A 24,151-nucleotide genomic window follows, 5' to 3' on the forward strand; every position below is an offset into this window, starting at 1 on the left:
AAGGAAGCTGATTAGATGTTACTTTCCATTTTAGCTGTGATGAAAGTCTTGTAAGAACCAGATCTCTCACCACGTTGCTGTAAAAGTAGCCCAGCTGCTTAGTTACAGACTACAGACAAAATCTCAGAGTACAATTCTAATTAAGCAAGTCATACCAGCTCTAAATGTTTAGGACTATTCAAACTCATGGGAATAAAATCTCATCTTTAAAAGAAAGCTGAAAACAGTGCATCACCAGGTAATAAATAAAGGGGAGGAGAAACCCCTGGTATCTTAAAATTTTGCTAACCAAGTATGGTCTAACACACAAAGAAAAGCCATTCCTAACTTGGAGAGAGACTTTTGCTTTCAGTTGTGAGGGAGTAAGAGGATCCAGAAATATTCTCTTTTAATAAACAATTAAAAACCAAACATAATATAGAAAACAACTATTTTCAGATATAGAACAACAGGCAGTAAATACCCATGATACCTGAGAAAAGGGAAACAAATGAGGGGAGTCCTATTACCGGCCAGGCTTTCTAACTAGAAATAATTTTAAGGCTGTAGTGCAAGGTGAGTTCCAAAAGGAGCTTGTTAATTTCACTGAGTTGAGGAGACAGAGCCCAGAGTACAGGGAGCTAAGGCAGCTAGAATTTGCAGGGCAGAGTACCCAAAGGGAAGGAGCTATGCAGAAAAAGAGCTCCAGAAATCTGCACAGGGGTTCCCCCTCAAGTGTTAGGTGAATACCAATCTGTGTGTGTGTGTGTGTGTGTGTATATATATATATATGTAGTAAAACTCCATAAAGTCAAAGAAGAACAACTTTAATGGAAAAAACAACTACTGGACACCTATAAGTCAACTAATTCTCAGAGCTCACACATGGCTGTGGATCTTTCATGCCACCAGTCAGAATGCAGAGACCATGCTGAATACATGGAGCATTCAGAAGGACTATGTCTTAGAAACGGAGCTAAAATTAGACCTGGAATAAAGGATACTCTAGATAGTCTCTCCAAAAACCTTAAAAATAGCCTCAAAAGGGTCAAATATATCTATAAGTAATTATAAATGCTTACCAGAAAAAAGTCTAACAACAAAAACACAATGTCTACAATTAAATAAAAAAATTACTAGACACATGAAGAAGTATAATGGATACCCCAAAAGGAGAAAAATTAGTCAGTACAAACAAACCCCAAATGAAAGAAGTAATAAAATTGGTGGACAAGAAGATTTAAACAATTATTATAAATATGCTCATATGCTCGAGGATATAAAGGAGAACAAAAGCATAAGATGTGTAATGATGAATTCCACAGGATGAGATTAATTACAGATTAGATATTTGTAGAAAAAAGGTCAGTGAACTTAAAGACAGAGAATTTTATCTCAAAACACAGGAAAAAAAGATTTAAAATTTAAATAGAGACTTCAGTAGGACAATATCAAGTGGTTTAATTATACCTATAATGCAGTCCCACAGGGGGAAAAAAAAAAAAAGAAAGGAGAAAATGAGGGGGCAGACAAAATATTTGAAGAAATAATGGCTGAAATTTTTCCAAAGTTGATGAAAGTATACACCCACAGATCCAAGATATTCAACAAATCCCAAGCAGGATAAACAATAAAAGATATTTTCTTTTTTGTCATTTCTTTAAAGCTAAAATAATAATATTATGAGATTTATAATAAATGTAGAAGTCAAATGCAAGACAACAATAGTACAAAGGTCATGACGCAGGAAATTACAAGTCACTAAAATTTCAGAGTTATCAGAGCATACTTAACCTATCCTCACTGATAAAATCACTAAACCAAAAACCTGATCAAGTGCATTATAATTCTTCTGAAGAAAAAAATACATCAAAAGATGAGCAGTCTGCATGTGGTAAAGACCAGAAAACAAGACTTCCAAATTAGGTCCCTAGCCATAACTGCTAAGAGGAGGTGTCCTTAACATCAGATACCAGATTACCGAAGAAGACATTTGTATCAAATTATTACAAATGGATGACATTAACCATTAAGATAATCCCTTTGTCCTGGTTCTATGCTTACTTACCCCAACCATAATAATTTTAGCCTATCAATTCATGTTCCCTTTTTGAATGGTTTTTTGCCTGATTAAAATAAACTTGATGGCCGGGCACGGTGGCTCACGCCTGTAATCCTAGCACTCTGGGAGGCCGAGGTGGGCGGATTGTTGGAGCTCAAGAGTTTGAGACCAGCCTGAGCAAGAGTGAGACCTCGTCTTTACTAAAAAAATAGAAATAAATTATATGGACAGCTAAAAATATATATAGAAAAATTAGCCGGGCATGGTGGCGCAAGCCTGTAGTCCCAGCTACTCAGGAGGCTGAGGCAGGAGGATCCCTTGAGCCCAGGAGTTTGAGGTTGCTGTGAGCTAGGCTGATGCCACAGCACTCTAGCCCGGGCAACAGAGTGAGACTCTGTCTCAAAAAAAAATAAATAAATGAATAAACTTGATATGTAAGAGGACCTACAATTTAATAATCAGATTTAACTTGGCTCCATTATATACTTTTCAAAAATCTATCATCCTACACTCTCTAAAATTAACAAGACCACTTTAATTTCGTCCTCAAACTCTCTAGTATTATGCTTTGTATTTTTACTTTTTAAAAATTATAGTCAAATTCTATAATTAATTACATAATACTTTAATTGAACTTCATTAAAATGTAGAAAATCAGCATTTTTAAATCATTTTCTTAAATTCTAAATAATTTTTCAGTACTTAAATCTAAGTAATGAAAAATAAACCTAAACCTAGAATGGGTCATGAAAAAATTGAACTACAAACAGTGATGATATAGGTACAAAGCAATTTTTTTAATGAAATCTTTTGATTTATTCCTTTTCTTCCTACCCTTTTCTCTTTTCCTTACTTTGTGATTTTCATGGAGAAGAAGCAATTGAAAATAAGGACTCCTTTCATCTATTTTCGGTTGCTTTTTTAAAAGTCTCAGTTAATTAGCTAAGGCAGGGGGTGTTATTTGTTCCTGTGAAAACAGGCAAAAATGTGTTAATCTTAACAATGAATGCTTACAGTTGATTAGTTCAGAGGAATAGTGTTAATGAGGCCAAGGTCATGGAATGCTAATTTTTTCATTGCTTGGTAACTGTTACCTTATGCTTCACAGTTACAATCTTTGAATCAGAAGTATTATCTTTGTATAGCAACAGCCTAGTATTAATCTACAAAGCTACTTAACAACACAAAAAACTCTTGTGTTCTTTCAAAGACAAAGATCATCAAGATCTATGAAATTTAACATTAAATACAACCTCTAAGAAAATAAGACACACAAGGGCTAGCAGTTGGTACTTTAACAGTTACATTAATGAAAAATGAGATTTACAAAATTAAAAGATGTAAACCCAATATGATACTCAACCTAAGTATGTGGCAAATAAAGATTTCAATACAATTTTAATATGCTTTGCCAATCTCGTCTGATTCTTATTTGTAGGGATGTTATAATAAAATATATATACATCTTAATCCTAATGTGCTAACTAAAAAAAATGATGAAAATAAACTATTAGCACAGATATGTGAGAGTTGTTCATTAAAAAAAATTTAGTAATTATACAACAATAACTGTTCACAGTTCCAAAATAAAAATTTTATAAATGCAGAAATATAAACATTTTATTTGAGATTGGCAGCCAACCTTAATAGTTTAAGATACAAAAGTATTCCAATTTGAACATGCCAGCTGAATCTTTCTAACAACACAAACTATTTTACTGAATATCATTTGCCAAAACAATGTTTTAAAATTTACCTATGCTATAATCAGGGAAATACAAGACAAATGGCTCAAAGCATCCAGTATTTGGACGAAACTTTTCCCATATAATTTCACTGAGAAAGATAACAGTCACATTTCTGTCAGTCTGTAAAAGAAAGAGAAATAAAAGTAACTTTGCATTTAAAAATCTTAAAGCAGTAATTACATTTGGATTTTTCTTTCAAATAAACCCCATAAAGTTCTAACATATAACAAATTATTTGCATATTAATAAACCATATTTAGAAAACCTAATCAAGGAGCTCATCCATTTGAAAATTTTCATACATAATTACTTGGAATTTCCATTAAACTTGTAGGTTAATCGACACTTCAGTTACTCATAAATGCTACGACAGTCACGCAAGGACTTATTTTACAGAAATTAAAAAACACATTTTCTTGAATAATTAAGACACCTATACTTTTGTACCCCCACAATATCCTGAAATAAAAAAAAAAAGAAAAGACAAAACCCTTTTATGGGAATTAAAAAAAAAATCATAAACTTTCAATCAATCAATAAACAAAACAGGGCAAAACTAAGCACTTCCCATCATTAAAATGACTACAGCAACCCAGAGTAAAAGAAATATGGAGTTGAAGAAAAACAGATAGGCCATACTATATAACCTCATAATACTACCAGGAAAATTTAAAGTTTTTTTAAAGGTTATTTCTACACAAATTATTAAGTAAAATTGATACTGAATATACGTTAAAAATATAAACTGTGAGTATTGGTATCTAAAACATCACTGATAAGTAAAACAGATGTCTTTTGAAGCATATTTAGAAATTACAATTAATACTCCAAAAAAGAACATTACATTAAGAGAATAAGCTTAACATGTCTGTATCCTTTTACACAGTATGCACAAATGCCCCATGAATTGTTAGCTAGAATTTATCTGTACATACCCTCTGCATTCTCCAGGAAATTTTTAATTTTTTAATATTCTTTTTGACATTTCCTAAGCTGACAAAGCAGATGTGACGGCTGTCTTGGTCTACAAGTATTCTTAGGACCCAATCTCACACATAATTTGCTCAATACTTTTATTGTCATTTACTATTATAGATTTCTAACTTGTAGGAATATGCCAATTTTCATTATTTAGAAAAACATTCTTTTGGTTAACAAAGACAGCTGAGCTCAATAAATAAAAAATTCCATAGAAAATCTAGCATCTTTATGAAAGAAGAGGAAAAAATTTTAACTTTCAAATGCTTTTTCTGTCTTATAAATTCATTGATTTTTAAGAATCTGAGTTTATTTCCATGGGGGTAAAACAGTATGCTCTAACCATAATCCTAATTACAAAGCATTGAGTTGTTTTTGCTTTAAAATATGATTCATGTTAGTTTGTTCAGAGTGGGAACCCGAAAAGTATGTATATGACAAAATGCAGTTAATGCAAAACATAGACAGTGATCATAAAGCCTGTGAAAATAGCTGCTGCAGTCTGGAGAGTTTGGAGGTGGTAAATCTAACTCTGACCACACAGAGATAGTTACTAGGACCCTGACATTCCTATCCCCCCTAATAAGGACAAAGCTACCCGTCTCCCCTACTTTGCAAGATGAGACCAATGCAGGGGTCCCAGAAATTGGTTGTTTGAAAAAAAATTTATTACAGCAGCTATTCTGGCCCAGTTACTCACTCCCCCTGGAAAAACCCTCTATAAAACCCAAGGCTCTCCCCTTTTCGCTCATGGATGCTCTTTTCACCTCCACCCATCTACACCCAGGTGCTCCAAATAAACGGCATTTTGCTACACATGAGGGCGAGAGCCAAGAGGGAGACATACAAAGCCTAACAATTATCTAAAAGCATTTTATAAAATCAGTTAAAAATATATTAAGAGGTTAAAACAAGGATATTTATCAGTCTGAAGGGATTTTAAATTGGTAATGTTCTCAACTGTTCATCTTGAAGTACTTTCAGTATACAGCAATATCTATCATAATCTAAATTTCCTTTTACTCAGATAAATGCTTAATATAAAAAAATGGGAAATGCTTTCAGCAGATTTCTCTTAAATGAAATACATTTTTAAAACTCAAGCATGTTTTCAGAAATGTCAAAACAATTCTCTTTACTGGTGGAGCTGAGATTACTGTAAAGCTTTTCATTTCCATCAGTTTCTATAATTGAAACTATGAAATGGTGAAAAGACTATTATGAAGGGACACATCAACATCACTGGGCATGCAGAGGAAAAAATACGGTAATCTACACTGAGAGGGCAAGTCAACAAAAATGTACTCTGAATACCAGATGGGGAGGCCTCCAGCAAAGCAATGGGAAATAGTGGATGAGGCTATGCAAAAAAACCCACAAAGGAAACAAATAAATAAAAGGAAACAAAGTAGGAGACATCTGTGCAAAGAAGTCAGGTCTCTGGTCTCAGTAATAAAATGTAAAGAGTTAATGAAACCAAAAAAGGCTATACTGTGTGAGGTTAACTTCCAGGATAGGCCACCAACAGCTATACTCACTCTCCTGTCCTCTCTACACCTCCTCTCCTTGGCTGTTACTAAAAGTGAACTTTAGGAGTTGGCCTTAGACATACAATGATTTCAATGGCACCTGGAAGGCCTTTCTAAACTTCTTGCAGTTTCTCAAATTTGAGTAATATATTTAACTTTGAAAAGGGAGAAATGCTCTAGGTACTTCTACCCAACTATTTGCTTAATTTTCATTATAATGTTACTTAACACTTTAATACATAGACATAAAACTATAGGCATAAATTCCTTATGCTCAAAGCACTTACAAAATTATGAAACCAAAATAAATTTGTAAATTAAACGTAAACTATAAAACCAATAAAATTTAAATTAGTATTAACTGAATATGATGAATGGTACCATTTTGCTTAACCTACATCTTTGCTCCCTGTCTGAATATGGTCCTAACAGGAAACAGCAATGCTTTTTTGAGTTAAGCATTCCTATACTAATTGATACTGGTGAAGACTGAATTCTCTCACCAATTTTCTTTATTCAAAGCACTACAAAACCCTGTTTTTTCCATGATAGTATTATTTGGTTTTCACCCATGCATAGTAAGTCCATTCCTGTTCTTTCTTCATTGGGCCATAACAATCACAGTAGTGTTTAACACAGTTAAGTTTCAGGCCTCACTTAATGCTGTTGATAGTTCCCTGGAACCTATAACTTTAAGTGAAAGGACATGTAACAAAACCAATTTTTCTCAACATTATAGTGACATGATGTTGAAGGAAACAATGTTACTCAAGGATCTTCTGTACTTCAGTTCACTTAAAGTTGCAGTTTCCAAGAACCTATTGACGATGATAAGTGAGGACTTACTCTACTATTTGCTGCCAACACAGTTATAAATTGAAATACAAAGTTGAGTTCTGACATTGTGTGGCCATAAGATAGAAATCTAGATGGTCCAAAATAGCCATATCACTCTTTTTTTAGATTACTGAAATAAAAAGGAAATTTAAAAATCCTTTTGAGAGTTCAAAGTCTGGCCCCCTGCTATTTATTCTAACAACAACTAAATTCTTTTAATAGAAAGCTGTTAATCACTTCATAATTAGAGAAATGTTATCAAATCACAAATTGCTTTTAGTATGAAAAAATAGTACTTTACTCATAATAGAGAAATGCAAATTAAATTATACTAAAATATTAATTCTCACCTATCAGATGGCAAATGAAAAAATCTGACAGCACAATCTATTGATTAGGTTGTGTGGAAAAACCACTCTCATACATTACTTACCAATTCCTGTAACCTAAGAAACCCAGGCAAAAGATTTGCTTCCATGTCTCTTAGATACTCTGCTTTATCTAGAACCTTAAAACAAAAAAAGTGCAGCATTAAAATCAATTTACAAAGCCCTTTACAAAATGATACAGTTTGAACGTGTCCCCCAAAGTTAATGGAAACTTAATCCCCCAATGCAATAGTGTTGGAAGGTGGGGCCTCATAAGAGGTGCTGCCCTCATGAATGGATTAATGTTATCAAGGGAATGGGTTAGTTATTGAGAGTGATTTTGTTATAAAAAGGACTTTAGCCTCCTTTTGCTCTCTCACTCTTGCCCTCTTTTGCCCTTCCACCTTTTACCATGGGCAGAAAGAAGGCCCTCACCAGATGTGGACTCCTCAACCTTGGACTTCCCAGTCTCCTGAACTGTGAGAAATAAAAGTCTTTTCTTTATAAATTACTCAATCTGTGGTATTCTATTATAGCAACACAAAATAGACTAACATAAAAAACTTACATAATACACTGCAAAATTCAAAACTTGAACTTTACATGTTATAAAGAAAAACTGTAACTTCTGAATTAACTTTTAAAATGTTATTTACATTTGTAGAAAGACAAAAGTTTATTTTATGGGCATACTACAAAAACACTGATGATGTAAGGTGTCTTGGGGACATTTCCCTAGATAGATAAGAAATAAAGCCATGTGCATTCTTCATTCCACTTGATAAAAGATAAATGCCCACAATGTACTGAAAATTAAAGGTCTTTCTGATCCAAGAGAGACAGAAGTTGGTTCTGAATTTCATCATGTAGAACTTTTCTTGCTTGAACTTTGTAAATGCTTGATAAATCTTATTTAACTAACTGGATAACTGATTTTAAGAAAGATGAAATTTTTGTTCAGTGTAATGATAATACTATTGGGGTTATGTTTTTTTTAAACATCCTATCTTTTAGAGATAAATAGTGAAGCATTTACAGAAACATGATACAATGCAGGGAACAGCGTGACTGGAGTACAGGTGTCCTAAGTTTGGCTACATGTTAATAATTATTGTAACTGGGTGATAGGTACATTACACTATTCTCTTGACTTTACATATGTTTGAGATTTCCATAATAAAAATGTAAAACAAGGTTTTAAGAGGTCATCACCAGCCCATTAAAAAAATCAAGGTCTTGGCCGGGCGCGGTGGCTCACGCCTGTAATCCTAGCACTCTGGGAGGCCGAGGTGGGCGGATCGTTTGAGCTCAGGAGTTCGAGACCAGCCTGAGCAAGAGCGAGACCCCATCTCTACTAAAAAAATAGAAAGAAATGATATGGACAGCTAAAAATATATATATAGAAAAAAATTAGCCGGGCATGGTGGTGCATGCCTGTAGTCCCAGCTACTCGGGAGGCTGAGACAGGAGGATCGCTTGAGCTCAGGAGTTTGAGGTTGCTGTGAGCTAGGCTGACGCCACGGCACTCATTCTAGCCTGGGCAACAGAGTGAGACTCTGTCTCAAAAAAAAAAAAAAAAAAAAAAATCAAGGTCTTAACACTATCTAAAATATTTAGTCCAACCTTCGTTTTTACCTTTTATTATGGAAATCTTTAAATACACAGAAAAGTAGAAAGACTAGTACCATGAACTCACATATATATTAATAACTCACCCAACCCCAACAAACATCAACATTAAGGCCAATCTTTTTTCTTCTATACCACCATCTACCTTTCCCCTCTACCATCTTGCTGGATTATTTTAATTTCTTTTTTTTTTTTTTTTTTAGAGATGGGGTCTCACTGTGCTCAGGCTGGTGTCGAACCCCTGAGCTGCAGCAATCCTCCTGCCTCGGCCTCCCAGGAAGCTAGGACTACAGGCGTCAGCCACCGCACCCGGCCCTGCTGGATTATTTTAAAACAAATCCCAGACATTACATCATCCCATCCAAATGTCAGCATGCAGCTCTAAGAAGGCTCTTTTTTTAACATAACCACAGTACCATTATCATACCTTTAAAAATTAAAAATATTCCTTAATGTCATCTAATAACCAGTATTCAAATTTTCCCATTTCTTCCATAAATTTCTTATAGTCAAGTGTGTTTAATTCAAGATCCAAAAAGGTCCACATATTGCACCTCATTGCATTTAGTTTGTCTTCTAAGTCTCTTTAAAATTGTAAGTTTCTCCCATTCCTTCTTTATTTCCTTGTTATTTATTTAAGAAACCAGGTCATCTGTCATACAGAATTTTCCATATTTTGGATTGGCTGATTGCATCTCTGTGATGACATTTAACATATTTCTATATCCCTATATTTCCTGTAAAATAGTCAATAATCTAGAGGTTTGATCAGATTCAGATTCAAATTTGGGACAAGAATACTTCACAAGTGGTGCTGTATATTTTTTATTGTATTACATCAGCAGGCATACAATACCTGGTTGTCTCTCTTGTGATGTTATGACTGACTGATAGATTCAAATGTTGTTAGCCTCATCTATCAATTATAAAGTTCCCCAGTAGCCTTCCACACATTGATTTTTGCATCAATTGATGATCACTGCCTATATCTATTATTTCATTAGGGACTACAAAATTTTAATCTTCTATCATTCTTTCTATATTTATTGGTAGATATTTTTCTAGAAAGAAATTTCCCTCATCCATCATACAGCTACCAAGAAACAGAGTTCACTTAGGACAAGAGGGATAAATGTTTGATTCTTCCCCTTTATTTACCAATTTTCAGAATAATGAGTTCGTGTCTGTATTACTTTCCTGTGGTGGTTGTAACATTGTCACAACCTTGCTGGCTTAAAACAGACTTAAAATTTATTCTCTCACAGTTCTGGAAGCCAGAAGTCCAAAGTCAAGGTGTCAGGAGGGCCACACTCCTTCCAGCAGCTCTAGGAGAGAATCCACTCCTAGCCTTGCATTTCTTGGCTTTGGCTACATCACTCCAATCTCCAAAGGCCAGATTCTTCAAACTGCTCACTGACCCAACTTCCTGCTGCTTCTGTTACCTGGCCTTCTCCTCTGTGTGTGTTGGCGTAGTTAAATCTTCCTCTGCTCCCCTCCTCTACAGACACTCGTGAATGCATTTCCGGTCTACCCAGATAATCAGATAAATCTTCCCCACCTTAAGTTCCTTTACCTAATCACATGTGCAGACCCTTTTTCCAAATAAGTAACATTTACAAGTTCCTGATATCTTTGGGGGCCATTATTCAGCCTACTGCAATGCCCTAGTAAATTAAACTCCTAAGATAACCAATGAGTTGAGGGTTATGATTTTTGTTTAGTATTGTTATGAATTTATGGATTTTAAGATATCTACTACTTGTTTCCATCTATTGAACTCATTATTCTTTTTGATGGTCAAATTGTCCTATCTTTGGCCAATGGAAGCCCCTTTAAATTGGCTTCTGTGTCTTTTTTAAATGACCCTAGAAGTCATCAATATTTTCCTAGTTTTCTAGAATGGCAAGACATTCTAGATTCATCTTGTACATTTTCTGCCCAGAACTAAAATTACTCTTTCCCCAAAGAAATTTGTTTATTCCCTGAACATTTATACTTTATTAATAAATCTTATTGTAATAATCAATTAAACTGGGAATAAAGTTAAAATGTAGTAAATATATTTCTCTGAATAATTCAAATGTTTTATATCTATTTTATTAATAGCTTAAAACAATGTATAAGAAAAATAATAATTAAGATATTTCATTCCTAATTTAGACAAAATAAATCTAAAGTTACTTGGTGCTGCAAAGATGTAAATTAGTTTCTCCACTATGCATTCCCATTATGAAATTTCCTATTAATCTCCATTTAAATAACTCTTTAATCCAGAACAGAGATTAATTCAAATAAATGGGTCCATTTTTTATGCCCACTTTAATGGTAAACGCAAAGCTAAACAGTAAATTAATAGTTCACTCTTCTGATTTGATAATAGTTAACCCACTGTAATTAATTATTTTATGGTATTCTAATGAATGATGCTTCTTCAAAAGCAATTATCAGATAACTAATATTCAGAGAAGTAAAAATTCTAATTCAAACCCTAATATTTTTCTTAATAATTTATGCTAAGGCATTCTAAGACTCTCAATTTGTAAGTTACTTTACTGAATAAAAAACATTTTTAGCCACCTTTCTCTATCATTTCCTAAGTATTCAAGCTTACCAATTTAAATGTTAGCTGAATATTCTATGGCTTTATTCTACAAAATGTTCTACACCAAATACCTGCAAACTTTTCCACCTTTAACATTTAGTCAACTAACAAATACTTACTGAACACCTACTTTGATTCATTGGGCCCAAGAAATGAATAGGGCTGTGAACTGAACTCTGACCTTTTTTTTCCTGCCCAAATTCCTTTCTAAGAAGTCTGATGAGTCATGCCTTACAAACCATAAAATTTCATTAAACAGGTTTTTTTAAATTAATATTAAATCCAGTAAAATGTTTCTCATGTTCCAACCTGATTCTGGTACAGCATCACAGGACAGAAGATCCCCTTATTTTAATTCAAGCATTCCTTTCTACTGACTCCAAGTCTTTAGACAAAGCTTAACTCTTTCAACCAATGCCAACTAAAGAATCCCTAAAACCCACCTATGACTTATAAGCCCCTAATTCAAGATATCTCGTCCTTTTGGGCCAAACCAACGTATACCTACACCTTCCATGTACTGATTTATGATTTTACCTGTAATTTCTGTATTCATGAATGTGTAAAACCAAACTGTAACCGGCACCTTACAGGTACCTTTTCAAGACCTCTCAGACAATGCTCCTCAGGCCATGGTCACTTACATTAGCTCAGAATAAACCTCTTTAAATATTTTGGCAGAGTTTGGTTTTTCCATCAACAGGGCCGTATTTATTCCTTCTGGCTATTTCTAGAATATTGACTCTCTCTCTTTCCTAAAGATACTCAGCTTTGAAACTCTACGTGTTGGAGACAGCCACATATTCTGGGATCATTTCTCCTCATTCTTCAAAAAATGTAGTTTTTGACTACCACTTCCCTAATACAACTCCCATATTTTTTGGATATTTCAAAATCTACAGAGATGATCCCCTGCAGACACACCAGACTCTTTAGTTCCTTAAATCTTTCTCCACCAAGGATCTTATCACCTACCCTACCTCAGTGAAACTCAACTGATTTCCTAGGTCACTGGTTTTTGAAGTGTGGTCTGTAGCCCCTGGAAGTCCCTGACACCCTCTCAAGGGGTTATCAAGTTCAAAACTATTCTCATAATACTAAAATATTATTTATCTTTTTCACCATGTTGACATTGGCACTGATGGTGCAAAAGCAATGGTGGGTTAAACTAGAGTCACCTTAGCATAAATAAAGCTAATGGTGGCAAACTGCACTAGTAGTTATTGTATTCTTCACTATGCACTTGGATTAAAAATCAAATTAGACTTCCACTTCTGAGAAGATGGAGCAGATGTACAAGCATCTGACATGTGGAGAGAAAAAGACAGACCAGCTAGGGACCTTGGGACCAGAATGACAACTTACCTCAAGGGGTGACTGGGGCTTCTTTTTGCCTCACATATCTCAAGACACGGAGCTGAAGAAGTCAGCAACACAGAAAGACCAATGCGTGTAGAACAAAAAAGCCCCCAAAATAACCTAGTCTCCCTAGCCAAAGGATCAATGAAAGGGCAGTCTAGCAAGACTTTCAGGACACTGCAGTCTCCAAGTTTTCTTTATACGTCACTGATTTATTCTCCATCTCTATTCTTTCTCAACTTCTTGTGAAAAAAAGAAATTCAAAGTCTAAGCTGTTGGAAATTTCAAGTATTTTGAGCCTTAAAGGAATATGATTATGGGGCCTGAGTCACAAGTGATAGGCAGCTGCAATCTTTGTTTCTTTGATTATAGATTAGCTTTCTTTCTCACCTACATTGTACTATAAAATGTTATAAATGACTAAAGGGTACTAGGAAAGACCCCTTCCCTCTTCACTGTTGATCTTCGTTATAGATTAACTTACCTCTCACCTTTCTCACACAAAGACTTCACGGCTATCACATTGTCTTAAGATGGAATGTTAAATACACTCTTAAATTGGAAAGGAAATGAAAACAAGCCTTAGGAAAAATAAACTATAATTAATTAAATTGTTGTAACTCATAAACTAGCCTTGTATAGAAAATGTTGTAATCCTATTAAATTTGTTTTCTGCCTTTATGAGCAAGAACTTTTGCCTGCAAAACACTGACCCCTTTTCTCCGGAGTCTGCGTTTCCCAAATGGTTATTCCCAGCTTTTCACTTGAGATTCTGATCCTTTCAATTATTTCAGGTTGACATTCTCATCCGCTAAACACTGGAATGCCACAGAACTCAGTCATTGGACTCATCTCTTTTCTAATTCATTCACTCTCTTGGTGACCTAATTCAGTCTCACAGGTTTAAGTACTACTTGTATGCTCTCAACTCCAAAATAATATCACCATATTGGACCTCTCTTGAACTCCAGGCCATGTGTGCAATTGCAAACTCAACATCTCCATGTTAACATGCCCCAAACCAATCTCCTGATCACTCATTCCTACCCAGCAATACCCCATCTGCTGTCTTCTCCACTCAGATAATGACAACTCCATCCTTTTAGTGCTCAAACACTTGAGTCATCCTTAACTTCCTTTTGGGTCCTCCATACAGACTCTATCACGAATTCTGTCAACCCTACTCTCAAAATATATCCAACCCACTTCTTACCACCTCCACCACTACTACCCTGGTCCAAGCCAACATGATGTTTTGCGTAGGTTATCACAAAAGCCTCATAACAAGTTGTATTAGTTTTCCAAGGGCTATCTAAGAAAACTGTTTCTCTAAATTCTCACACTTCTAACACCAAATATGTGGGTTTTTTCCACAGCAAGCAAGTCTCCAATTCTCTGGAGCTACCGAATAAGTGTCCTACAATTCAATTCAATTCTGACACTATCTACCTGAAGTTAGTGTCAGATCCCCCAAGTTAAAGGCTCAGTCCCACAAGACTGTCCCACTTCAGGTGCCCATGACAAGTTCAGGCCACCCTTCTGACTTCTGACAGACTGGCTATATATCGGAGGTTCTCATGACCCCTTCCTCAGGTTCAATAATTTGCTAGATCAGCTCACAAAACTCAGAGAAACGTTTACTTATATGTTTCTGTTTATTATAAAGGATACAACTCAGAGCCAAATGGAAGAGATGCACAGAGCTAGGTATGGGGGCAGGGCACAGAGCTTCCAACCCCTTTCTAGGTGTGCTACCCTCCCAACACCTCCAAGTGTTCAGCTACCCAGAAGCTCTCTGAACCCCATCCTTTCCGGTTTTTATGAAAGCTTCACCACATAGACATGATTGATCAAATCATTGTCAGCTGGTGTCAATATCCAGTCTCTCTCTCTCTCCTCATTAGAGGTCAGGTTATGGGACTGAAAGTTCCAACCGTCTAATCTCACGTTTGGTTAGGCTGGTAAGCAGCCCCCATCCTGAGGCTACCCAGGAGCCCCCAACCACTATTCAACTTATTAGTATACAAAAAGACACATCATTCCAGAGAGTCCAAGGGTTTTAGAGCTGGGCATGCTCCAATTTCCTTTGCACTCTCTCATGTAAATCTCTTTGCCTAAAAATACTCTGTTTTACAGATATCCTCATGGCTTGCCCCTCATTTCCTTCAGGTTTTAGCTCAGGTATTATCACCTTGGAGAAATAATTCTATCTCCCCTAATTAGGAAAATAACTACTGTCCCCACTTTGAGTCTCCCTTTATTAATGTATCCCTTTATTAGTCCTCTACTTTATTAATGTATCACGCCTGACATACTACATATTAACTTTCTTGTTATCTTCCTCAACTAGACTGTAAGCTGCAAGTGGACAGAGACTGTTTTGTTCCTTGTTCTATGTCCAATACCCAGCATAGTGCCCCTGGCATATAGGAAGTCCTCAATAAGTATTTGTTGAATACATAAATGAATGAAGCTAAAATGTAGAAGGAAATGTATAAAATGTATTACACATTTTAGGAGATGTAAGAATGCCTAAGATTTGGTCCCTTCAGTGAATTTATAACTTAGCTGTTATAAGGTATTATATTAAAATTTAATTCCAATTCCAAAGAGAATCAGTTTTTTAAAAAGTAAAGTATTATGAAAAATTAACTAATGTGAAACACATTATATATTTTCAATTGTCTGCTAGTCACTTTCACATTGATATTAACAACTACTATCCAAATTTAGCCAACCTAAAAATCAAATAATTTATCTTTCCCTACAAACCAACCCCATTCAAAATGGACAAGTTTGACCTTTGCTGTTTCTTCCATTTCTTTCTTTCTGCAGCTTCTCCCCCAATGCTAGTACAGGCCAAAATTTCCTCTCATATTTGAGTCAGAACAGCCTCAAAACCATTCTTCTATCCTTCAGACTTTCACCCCTCTCCAATCCATCTATTTAACGCGCCTTCAGAGTAACCTTCCTAAGGCCCATTTCTTGCTCCAAAATCTTCACTACCTCCTTTCAATGCCTAGGAAATGAAATTCAGCACTTTAATATAGTTTTGAAGACCCTCCATGATCTGCCCCAACCTATCTTCTACTCTTCTTTTTCTCCCTTCATACATTATAACCCACTAAAACTAAACTATCTGGCACTCTCTGGCCTCCATTCCCATCTGCATGCTTTAGCTTACATAATTCTCTGAAATTCCTCCTCTTCAGTTTCTTCCTATAATATCCTGATCATTCTTTCAGGTGTATCTCAAATACTATCACCTCACGAAGTTGTACTGGATACACATAAATCAGAACTTTGCATCTTGTGGCTACCATTTATCACATTCTGCATGTAGTCATATGTGTGTATGTGTCATAACTCTTGACGCTTCCTTTGGATAAAGAATAAATCTAACACATTTTTGCATCCCAAAAATACCCTGCAGAGCACTGTACATAATAGGACTCAAAACAAATATACAAAAAGTGATACAATAAACAATCAGTTTTCAAATAAGAGATGATATAATCAAATTAAATTACTTACAATATATACAGTCTGATCCTTGAGATTTTCAGCTTTGGTTATTTGCTTAAATAAGCGAACAAAATCATTTAATGTTTCACATGTTATTTCAGTAGAAAATTCATCCTCTGAAGAACTAAAATGATTCAACTTGTTTAAAATTTGTTCCAAAAGCAGCCTCAAGGTAAAGCATTCAACACAATTCACAAAGACATGTGGGAGCTGAAAACAAAAACAAAAACATATAAATAAAAAAGAAAACACCTGCACAATAATGGCTCTGCTGAGTATTCTGCATCTGCCTTTCTAAATCTGTACCCCACCATTCTCCAACCTGTACTGTGCCCCAAGAGACTGATGGCTACAGAATGCATCACCTAGACTCTCTTATTTTCTGGCTCTGGATGGAGAAGCCAAGGGGAAGAACCAGCAGCAGAAAGGAGAATGGTAGGAGAGAAAAATTTTATATTTATTCCCTTGACCCTCACCCAAACCCCCACTCCAAGTGGCCCACAGTTTGGTAGTAGATACACTCTTCAACCAAAGGCCACGGCTCCAGTTGGTCAGCCCCTCTTCTAAGGCTACAGCTCTTGGCTGGGTTCTCACAACAGTTCCTTTCTACGGCCCCTCCAGGTCTGGGGGTGGTAAAGGCCTCAGCTTTTCTAAACAGTCCCTTCATTAAACTCATTTCAACTATTTCTTTGAGTCTGCCATTTGTTTCTCATAGAGATTCAAAGCAAATTTGTATTTCCCTCTAAAGAATTCTTATAAAGAAACCCAAGTACATTTGAATATTAAAATTCTTAATGGGAAAGTCATAACTTAAGATAATATCCTTAATGATAAATGAACCTAGGTCAAAAAAGAAATTTAGGAGTTAGAAACCATAGTAATCTTCTACGAGGATCTTAAGAAATCTTTTCATTAAAGAATTATCAAAATTAGGTAGCTCCAGAAGTAAAAAGGAAACAAAAGACTTGCTCACAAATAAAGTCTGCTTTCAAAATGAAATTACAAAAACAGTACTAATCATTCAGAGGAAGATAACTTGTGGCTTCTGGCACAAATAATTGAACGTATAACTATTTTTAGTGATATTTTATAAACCTCATCCAATAAGGAGGCTTTTCTTTCTCTCTCATAATAACGGTGTAACTAAGGCCACATTAAACTTACTTGGGCATAGTTTCACCAGTATTTGCTAACCCCCTTCACTCCCATTCTTTTATGTACAAGAGTCCACAACATCCCTGTTATGTATGAGTGTCTTGCTTATGGCATTTATACTATTCATGACCTTTAATGGCATCATATTCTAAGTGCCTGTTTGTATACCTTTACCAGAAGTAGTGATAACCATCACATATTACACTAATTAAACAGCAGCAAAAATTATAATGTGCTTAAAAATGGAATATGGCCCTTAAATATGGAACTTCCTTATTATGTTTTCATGCTTTTATTCAATATATATTTTTTGGACACTTCTTACAGGAGGTTCTCAAATGCAAATGCCTGGACCAGGACCTAGTACACTCAGATTCTCAAGTCCAGTATACAGCCCAGGCATCTCTGTTTTTAAAATGCACAGCTGATTTTCAGGATCAAAGGCTGAAACCCACAAGTTAATACATGTCAAGCACTGTGTTTGGTGCTAGGGATAATCTCAAGAAATTCACTGTCTAAAGCCAGGGAAATGAAAACACAAAATCACAGCTCAGGGTTAAATATTATGACAGAATTAATTCAGCACAGGGTGCTGAGGTTGCAAAACAGAGGGGCATCTAACGTAGCTTACAGAATCAGGAAAGACTTCCCAGAGTATATATAGAAGAAAACCCAAAATTTGGCAAAATAAATGAGCATTTGCTAAGGGTAGTAGAGGAAAAGTGAGTAAATACCAAGCAGAGGGAGCAGCACATGCCAAAGCTTAAAAGTAAGCAAGCAAAAACTGTAAGTCAGTCAGTAGCCATACTAAACATGCATCCTCAGAGCTAGAGTGGGACTGGCATTAACAAACCAAAGCCTGTGGACTGGCCACATGTTTTTGTATATAGAGTTGCTTTTGAACATAGCCATGCTCATTCAGATAGAGATTGTCCATGGCTGCTTTCACACTATAGCAGAGTTATGTAGTTGAGATAGAAACTATATGGCCCATGAACCCAAAATGTTTACCATATGGCCCTCAAGAAAAGTTAGCCTATCCCTGATTTAGGACATGAAAGAAGGTATAGCAATACTCATAAATAATAGCAGCTAAACTTCATTGAGAGTTTACTATGCACTAAGTACTATAGGAAGCACTTTTCATGTATTAACAACTCTCATAACAATCCAAATGTTGTCACTATTAGACCTACTTTGACAGCTGGGGAAAGCACTAAGTGGTGGATCTAGAAGAGGAACAGGAGTCTGCCAGACTTTACAGCCCAAACTCTTAACCATTACATTATGAAAGATAAACTGAATTCAGCTCATGAAAAGTCTTAACATGTCAGGCAAATCAAACTCTGTCCTGAAGATCTTAAGTAAGATTTGCACGGGCTAGATGCAGGGTGAAGAATGGACTGCAATTAAGAAACTTACAGAAATACATGGAAAAAACAATGGTAAATGAAACTGAAATAGCAGCAATGGCTATGTCTAAAGGTAAAGTCATGACTCTAAGGATGTAGAATGAATAGAACATATTCAATGGTTTGACTTACTGAATAAGTAAAGATAAGGAAAGAGTTAAGAAAGTACAACTTTAAACAATTGTGTCAATGGTGAGATCATGGAGAGTTAATAAGGGGAGAAGAGTAGTGTAAAAGTGACGTGTTCAGTTTTGTATTTGTGGAGATGTGAAATTATCAGTAAAAATATTATAAATTAAACAATGGAAAAGAAACATATTTTAATATTTTTATTCTTACCTCTAAAGTTTTCAACAAAGTCTGTGTTACGTAGGTCTTGCCACTGGCAGTATGTCCATAAATAAAAATGGACGGAAAGCTGAAATGATGTCTCTAGTGGAGAAAAGACAAAGACAAATGTCAGCCTGCCCATACAAAATAGAAAATAAACATTTATCAATTTGTGAGAAAGTTTTATGTGGTAAAGTAAAATATTCAATACAAATTACTTCAACAGTGAGCACAGAGTGGATTCGTCATCACACTTTGAACTTATTCAAATTCAACTCTAAGTACTTTCTGTTATGAAATTTAAATTTCTGTAAAATTGTATTTGACAAATTTTATTATAAACCGTATATTATCTATTTATACTTTTTATTATTATACAGGTTTACAAACACAAATTCTTGTATTTTCAACTTTATAGATGATTTGAGGGATTTTTCAAGGTTAATTTTGTCCATATTCCATTTTGTTATTAGCACCACACTCTAACCAACTGAGCTAACCAGTCATCCCATTCAATCCTTTTTGATCTCAATCTTTTCTAAAGAATCTAATTCCCTTGCAGGCTGCAACTTCACTGTACATTTTAATGTTTTGTAACTGAACAGATATAATCACAGTGTTAGAAAGAATTTCAAAAGTCTTCTTTCTTACAAAAACTTATAGAATACTGATGAATTATGCATACTCATTGACCCTGGCATAAATGCATACATTTCACCAAATAAAATGCTGACAAAATCTGCACAGTATATATTGAAAAATACACATTAGTAAGATCCTCCTGCAGTACATTAAGTTAGCAGCCTAGAGAAAAGTAAAAATTGTCAAAGGCCCCTCTAATGGTCTAGTATTTACATCTCATTCATGCAATGAACACTTACTAGAAACCTACTAAATGCTGCAACCACAAGGCACTGAAGAGTATGAATATCAGTAAAAGACAATATAGAGGAGGAGATTATAGTCTGGTATGGAGACATACATTTTAAAAATAATTACAAGAAAATTGGACGATGCAATATCCATGAGTATATTGAGTCCTTATGATCATCATCTACCACAGCAATAGTAGCCACAAACATTTATTACACTTTAGACACTAAGTCAAACATTTCCTTTTACAAGACAAATTAGGAAGTCAGATTTATACAGGAAAAAAGCTTTCTAAATGGTATGTAGCTATGGCAAAAGCAGCCCAACTGCTAAACACAGACTAAAAATTTACTGAACGGGTATTTTCTTTTTTTTTTTCTTTTTTTTTTACTCTGAGTTACCAATTGAATGGACAGGTATTTTAATATATGAATCCTTTCTTTAAAGTTTATATGTAACAATCTTATAAATTAACTGGCTCGAAAACTGTCTCAAGAATTAAATGCAGTGCAGGTTACTGAGCATCTCTGCTATCTGACTACTACATTTCACCTTGGAAGAGCTCAAGCCCATGCTTCAGTCGTTTTTTCCAAGCTACACTAAATTTCTCCTTTTCTGGAATCCTGCCACACTTGCCTGAAACCATTATTTGGTGCCTATAATATCTTACAACATCATTTCTATTGTTACCTAGAATTATATTGAACTCTTCCACCATTATTTAACCTTTCAACTCTATAAATTTCCCGAACAAACTGTAATAAGCCAGGATCTAGCTCAGTGCCTGATACAAAAAAGGTGTTCAGTAAAAATACTTATTTGTTGAACAAATAAATGAATCTTCTTCGAAACATGAAGCAGTGTTTTACGGTTCTTTGTTAGAGTCCGTTGTATTTCCCACATGCACAGCACCTTGCAGAAAACTGATCATTAATATTGTTAAACATGATTTACATTAAGTGCAAAGGTCACAATACTTTCTGTGATCTACCACCATGTCAATACTCATTCTTATTTCCCATTATTCTTTTTCAGGAGGAGCATTTATGGTTGGAGTCATCTGAGTTTATCAATTCCAGGGAAGAAATGCATACAACATAACAAAGAAAATGTTTTAGTTATAACTAAAAAATTGACAGAGGATGCAATCACAGACATCTTACTTCCCTAACTAGGTTGCCCCTTTAGATGGAGGGTGGGACTCTTCCACTAATACTTTACAAGCCACCTGAGACTGTCATCCAACATTCGGTCAACAATGGACAACATATACAAGAGTGGTGTCATAACATTATAATACCATATTTTTACTGTATCTTTTCTATATTTAGATATGTTTACACATACAAATACCACTGTGTTACAATTGCCTACAGTATTCAGTACACTAGCATACTGTACAGGTTTGTAGTCTAGGAGCAAGAGGCCATACTATATAGCCTAGGTGTGTGTAGTATACAACTAGGTTTGTGTAAGTCCAGCCTATGTACTCACACAACGATGAAATTGACTAATAATGCATTTCTCAGAACATATCCCTTTCATTAAGCGACGTGTGACTGTTCTTAAAAAAGCAAAATCATGAGATGAGGGGATGAGAATGACCTTGAACTCTCATTCACTCTTTTTACCAGTAAAATCCAAGTTTGATTAATTCCAAGTCTCTTAGAGGCTGAAGCAAAAGGCCACCAAAAAATAATAAAAAATAGATTAATTTTTGAATTGGTGAATGCTACCTGCTGCCTATGTAAAGAACTTCCTAGCTGTGTTCATTCAGAATAGGCAAATTCCTCTCTATGGCAGCATGTGAACTACCAGTCAGGGGAGAAGGCCTCCGAGACCTCTTCAAGGGTTTTACAATTCGGAAAAAAAAAACAAAACTGAATTTTTAAACCTGAAGTAACGCTTTGGCCCTTAACAGCCTTGAAAATAAACACCTCTCCACATTTGACTTACACCAAGTACCACGCTGAAACCTGTGAACTTACATTTGAATAAGTAACACTCTGCAAACACACCTGTTCTATAAAATCCTGTTCAGCTAGGGTAAGATGATAAGCAACTTCTAGTAGCTACTTTGGGCGAATACCTTAAAAGTGTGGTGTGTGTAAAAGAACACGTCCTGGGCCAACATCCTGCAGTGTGGGCTGGTCCTTCCTTACCTTTAAGCTTCCTCTCACAGGTAATAACCACAAGTTACTTTGGGTGAAGGTGCAGGGTAGACCTACCAACTCCTATCTCAACGTAAAAAGGACCCAATTCAAACACACAAAAAAATGGAATTGCCTCTGGGATTTGGAAAAGACAGTTTAACCACAATACCTCTCCAAACAGGGACTGCAAGGTGGACACCTGGGACTCGCGACAAAGCACCACGTTTTCCAAGTGAGGCATTCTGGCGGGCAAACGTGGAGACGACAGAGCAGACTGCTAAAAGCTCCGCGCCACAAGCCGCAGCGTCACCTCCGCGGGGAGGTCGCACTCCTGCCGGAAACCAGACCTGCCGCGCCGAGGGCGGAGCCAGTGCGGCCGTGCGTCGGCGTGACGTCAGCGCGTACGCGGATCGTCGCCACCTCTCTAGTCCTCTAGTGCCGACGCGCCGCTCTCTGGTTTGTGTTCTCCGTTCCTGGGCTTTGCTCCTTAGTGACGAGTTTTCCAGCCGGGGAATTTTCCACCCAAAGGCCTAGAGGACGACGCAGGGATGGGCTAACAGACAAAGAGTGGAAGGAGCTAAGGGGACCTGCGCTCCCAGTGACCCGTGGACCTGTGGCTTCATTTTTCCTGCCTGGAGGCCCCAAGTTTAAAAACCTTGAGCACCAGGGAAAGCGGCCAGGAGCCCAGGCCCTTACAGGGACGTGGGGAAGGCGGACTGCGATGATGACTGACATTCTGAAATGATGGGGTTTTTCTCTGAGGAGGTTGTGAAAAATTTGTGGCATCCAGTGCAAGAGAGGTTATAGTGGGATTGAAAAAATAATTTGGCGTTACTATTTTTCGTGCAAGCCTGAAACCAGATCTGGAAGGCCTCTCACTCCCAAGGGTAGGGAGTTGTGTGTGTTGGTGAGAGTGACAGGAGTAAAAATAATGCTACCTTTAGCATAAGGTTTTCACTTGTATTTATCCTTGGAACACCTACTAGAAACGAAACACTAGAAGATTCTGGGGCTTAAAGGTTATAGAAGTTAACAAATGAATGAAAAGAGAGCTTGGGGTTCTGAAAGCCAAAGGTGAGGACCACTGATTCAACTATTAATACTTCTGAACAGTGAGACCTTGGGAGAATTGTTGGACCATTCATTTTGAACCTCAACTTCCTTATCTAGAAAATGGGGATAATAGCTGGGTTATTGCTAGGAATAAGTGTGTAGTAAAAGTTCTATACATAGTGCCTGCTGCACAGCATTAAATTGTGGACTTCAATCTTCCATAGATTGTGGATCACACTCATTGTGATAGTCAAAAGGGTCTTTTGAGAATCGTAGTCTCCTGTAACTAATTAGCTAGTCAGAATCATAATTTGAAAGCAATAATTCAAAAGCTCCTCTCCCAAAACTAGCTTATACTTTCTCATACTGTTACAGCCCAACCAGGTTCATTGCCTGCTGCTCAAGAGGAAGCCAATACACTGAGATGGCAGGGATTACAGCAGAGAAAGAGTTTAATATCCCAGGTACCATGGAAGGAGATGGGAGGAATTTCTCACATCCATCTTTCCAAGAATTTGGGAGAAAAGGTTTGTAAAGATAGTATGATGGACAAAAGGTT

The 24,151-nt window shown here is 36.0% G+C and overlaps 1 protein-coding gene across 1 annotated transcript in view; it reads right to left on the reverse strand.

Moving 5' to 3' along the window:
- Positions 1 to 22,887, reverse strand: part of ORC5 (origin recognition complex subunit 5) — a 73,579-nt gene extending 50,692 nt beyond the window's left edge. Inside the window, exons 1-5 of the mRNA XM_069461794.1 lie at positions 22,709 to 22,887; positions 19,523 to 19,615; positions 16,626 to 16,826; positions 7,567 to 7,641; positions 3,798 to 3,909 (exon numbers count right to left, since the gene is read on the reverse strand). Coding sequence (XP_069317895.1) covers positions 3,798 to 3,909; positions 7,567 to 7,641; positions 16,626 to 16,826; positions 19,523 to 19,615; positions 22,709 to 22,780 — 553 coding nt within the window. The 5' untranslated portion in view covers positions 22,781 to 22,887. The remainder of the gene's footprint in view (positions 1 to 3,797; positions 3,910 to 7,566; positions 7,642 to 16,625; positions 16,827 to 19,522; positions 19,616 to 22,708) is intronic.
- Positions 22,888 to 24,151: the final 1,264 nt, after the last annotated feature.

This window comes from Eulemur rufifrons, chromosome 29 (genome assembly GCF_041146395.1).
Source record: "Eulemur rufifrons isolate Redbay chromosome 29, OSU_ERuf_1, whole genome shotgun sequence".
Taxonomy (NCBI): Eukaryota; Metazoa; Chordata; class Mammalia; order Primates; family Lemuridae; genus Eulemur; species Eulemur rufifrons.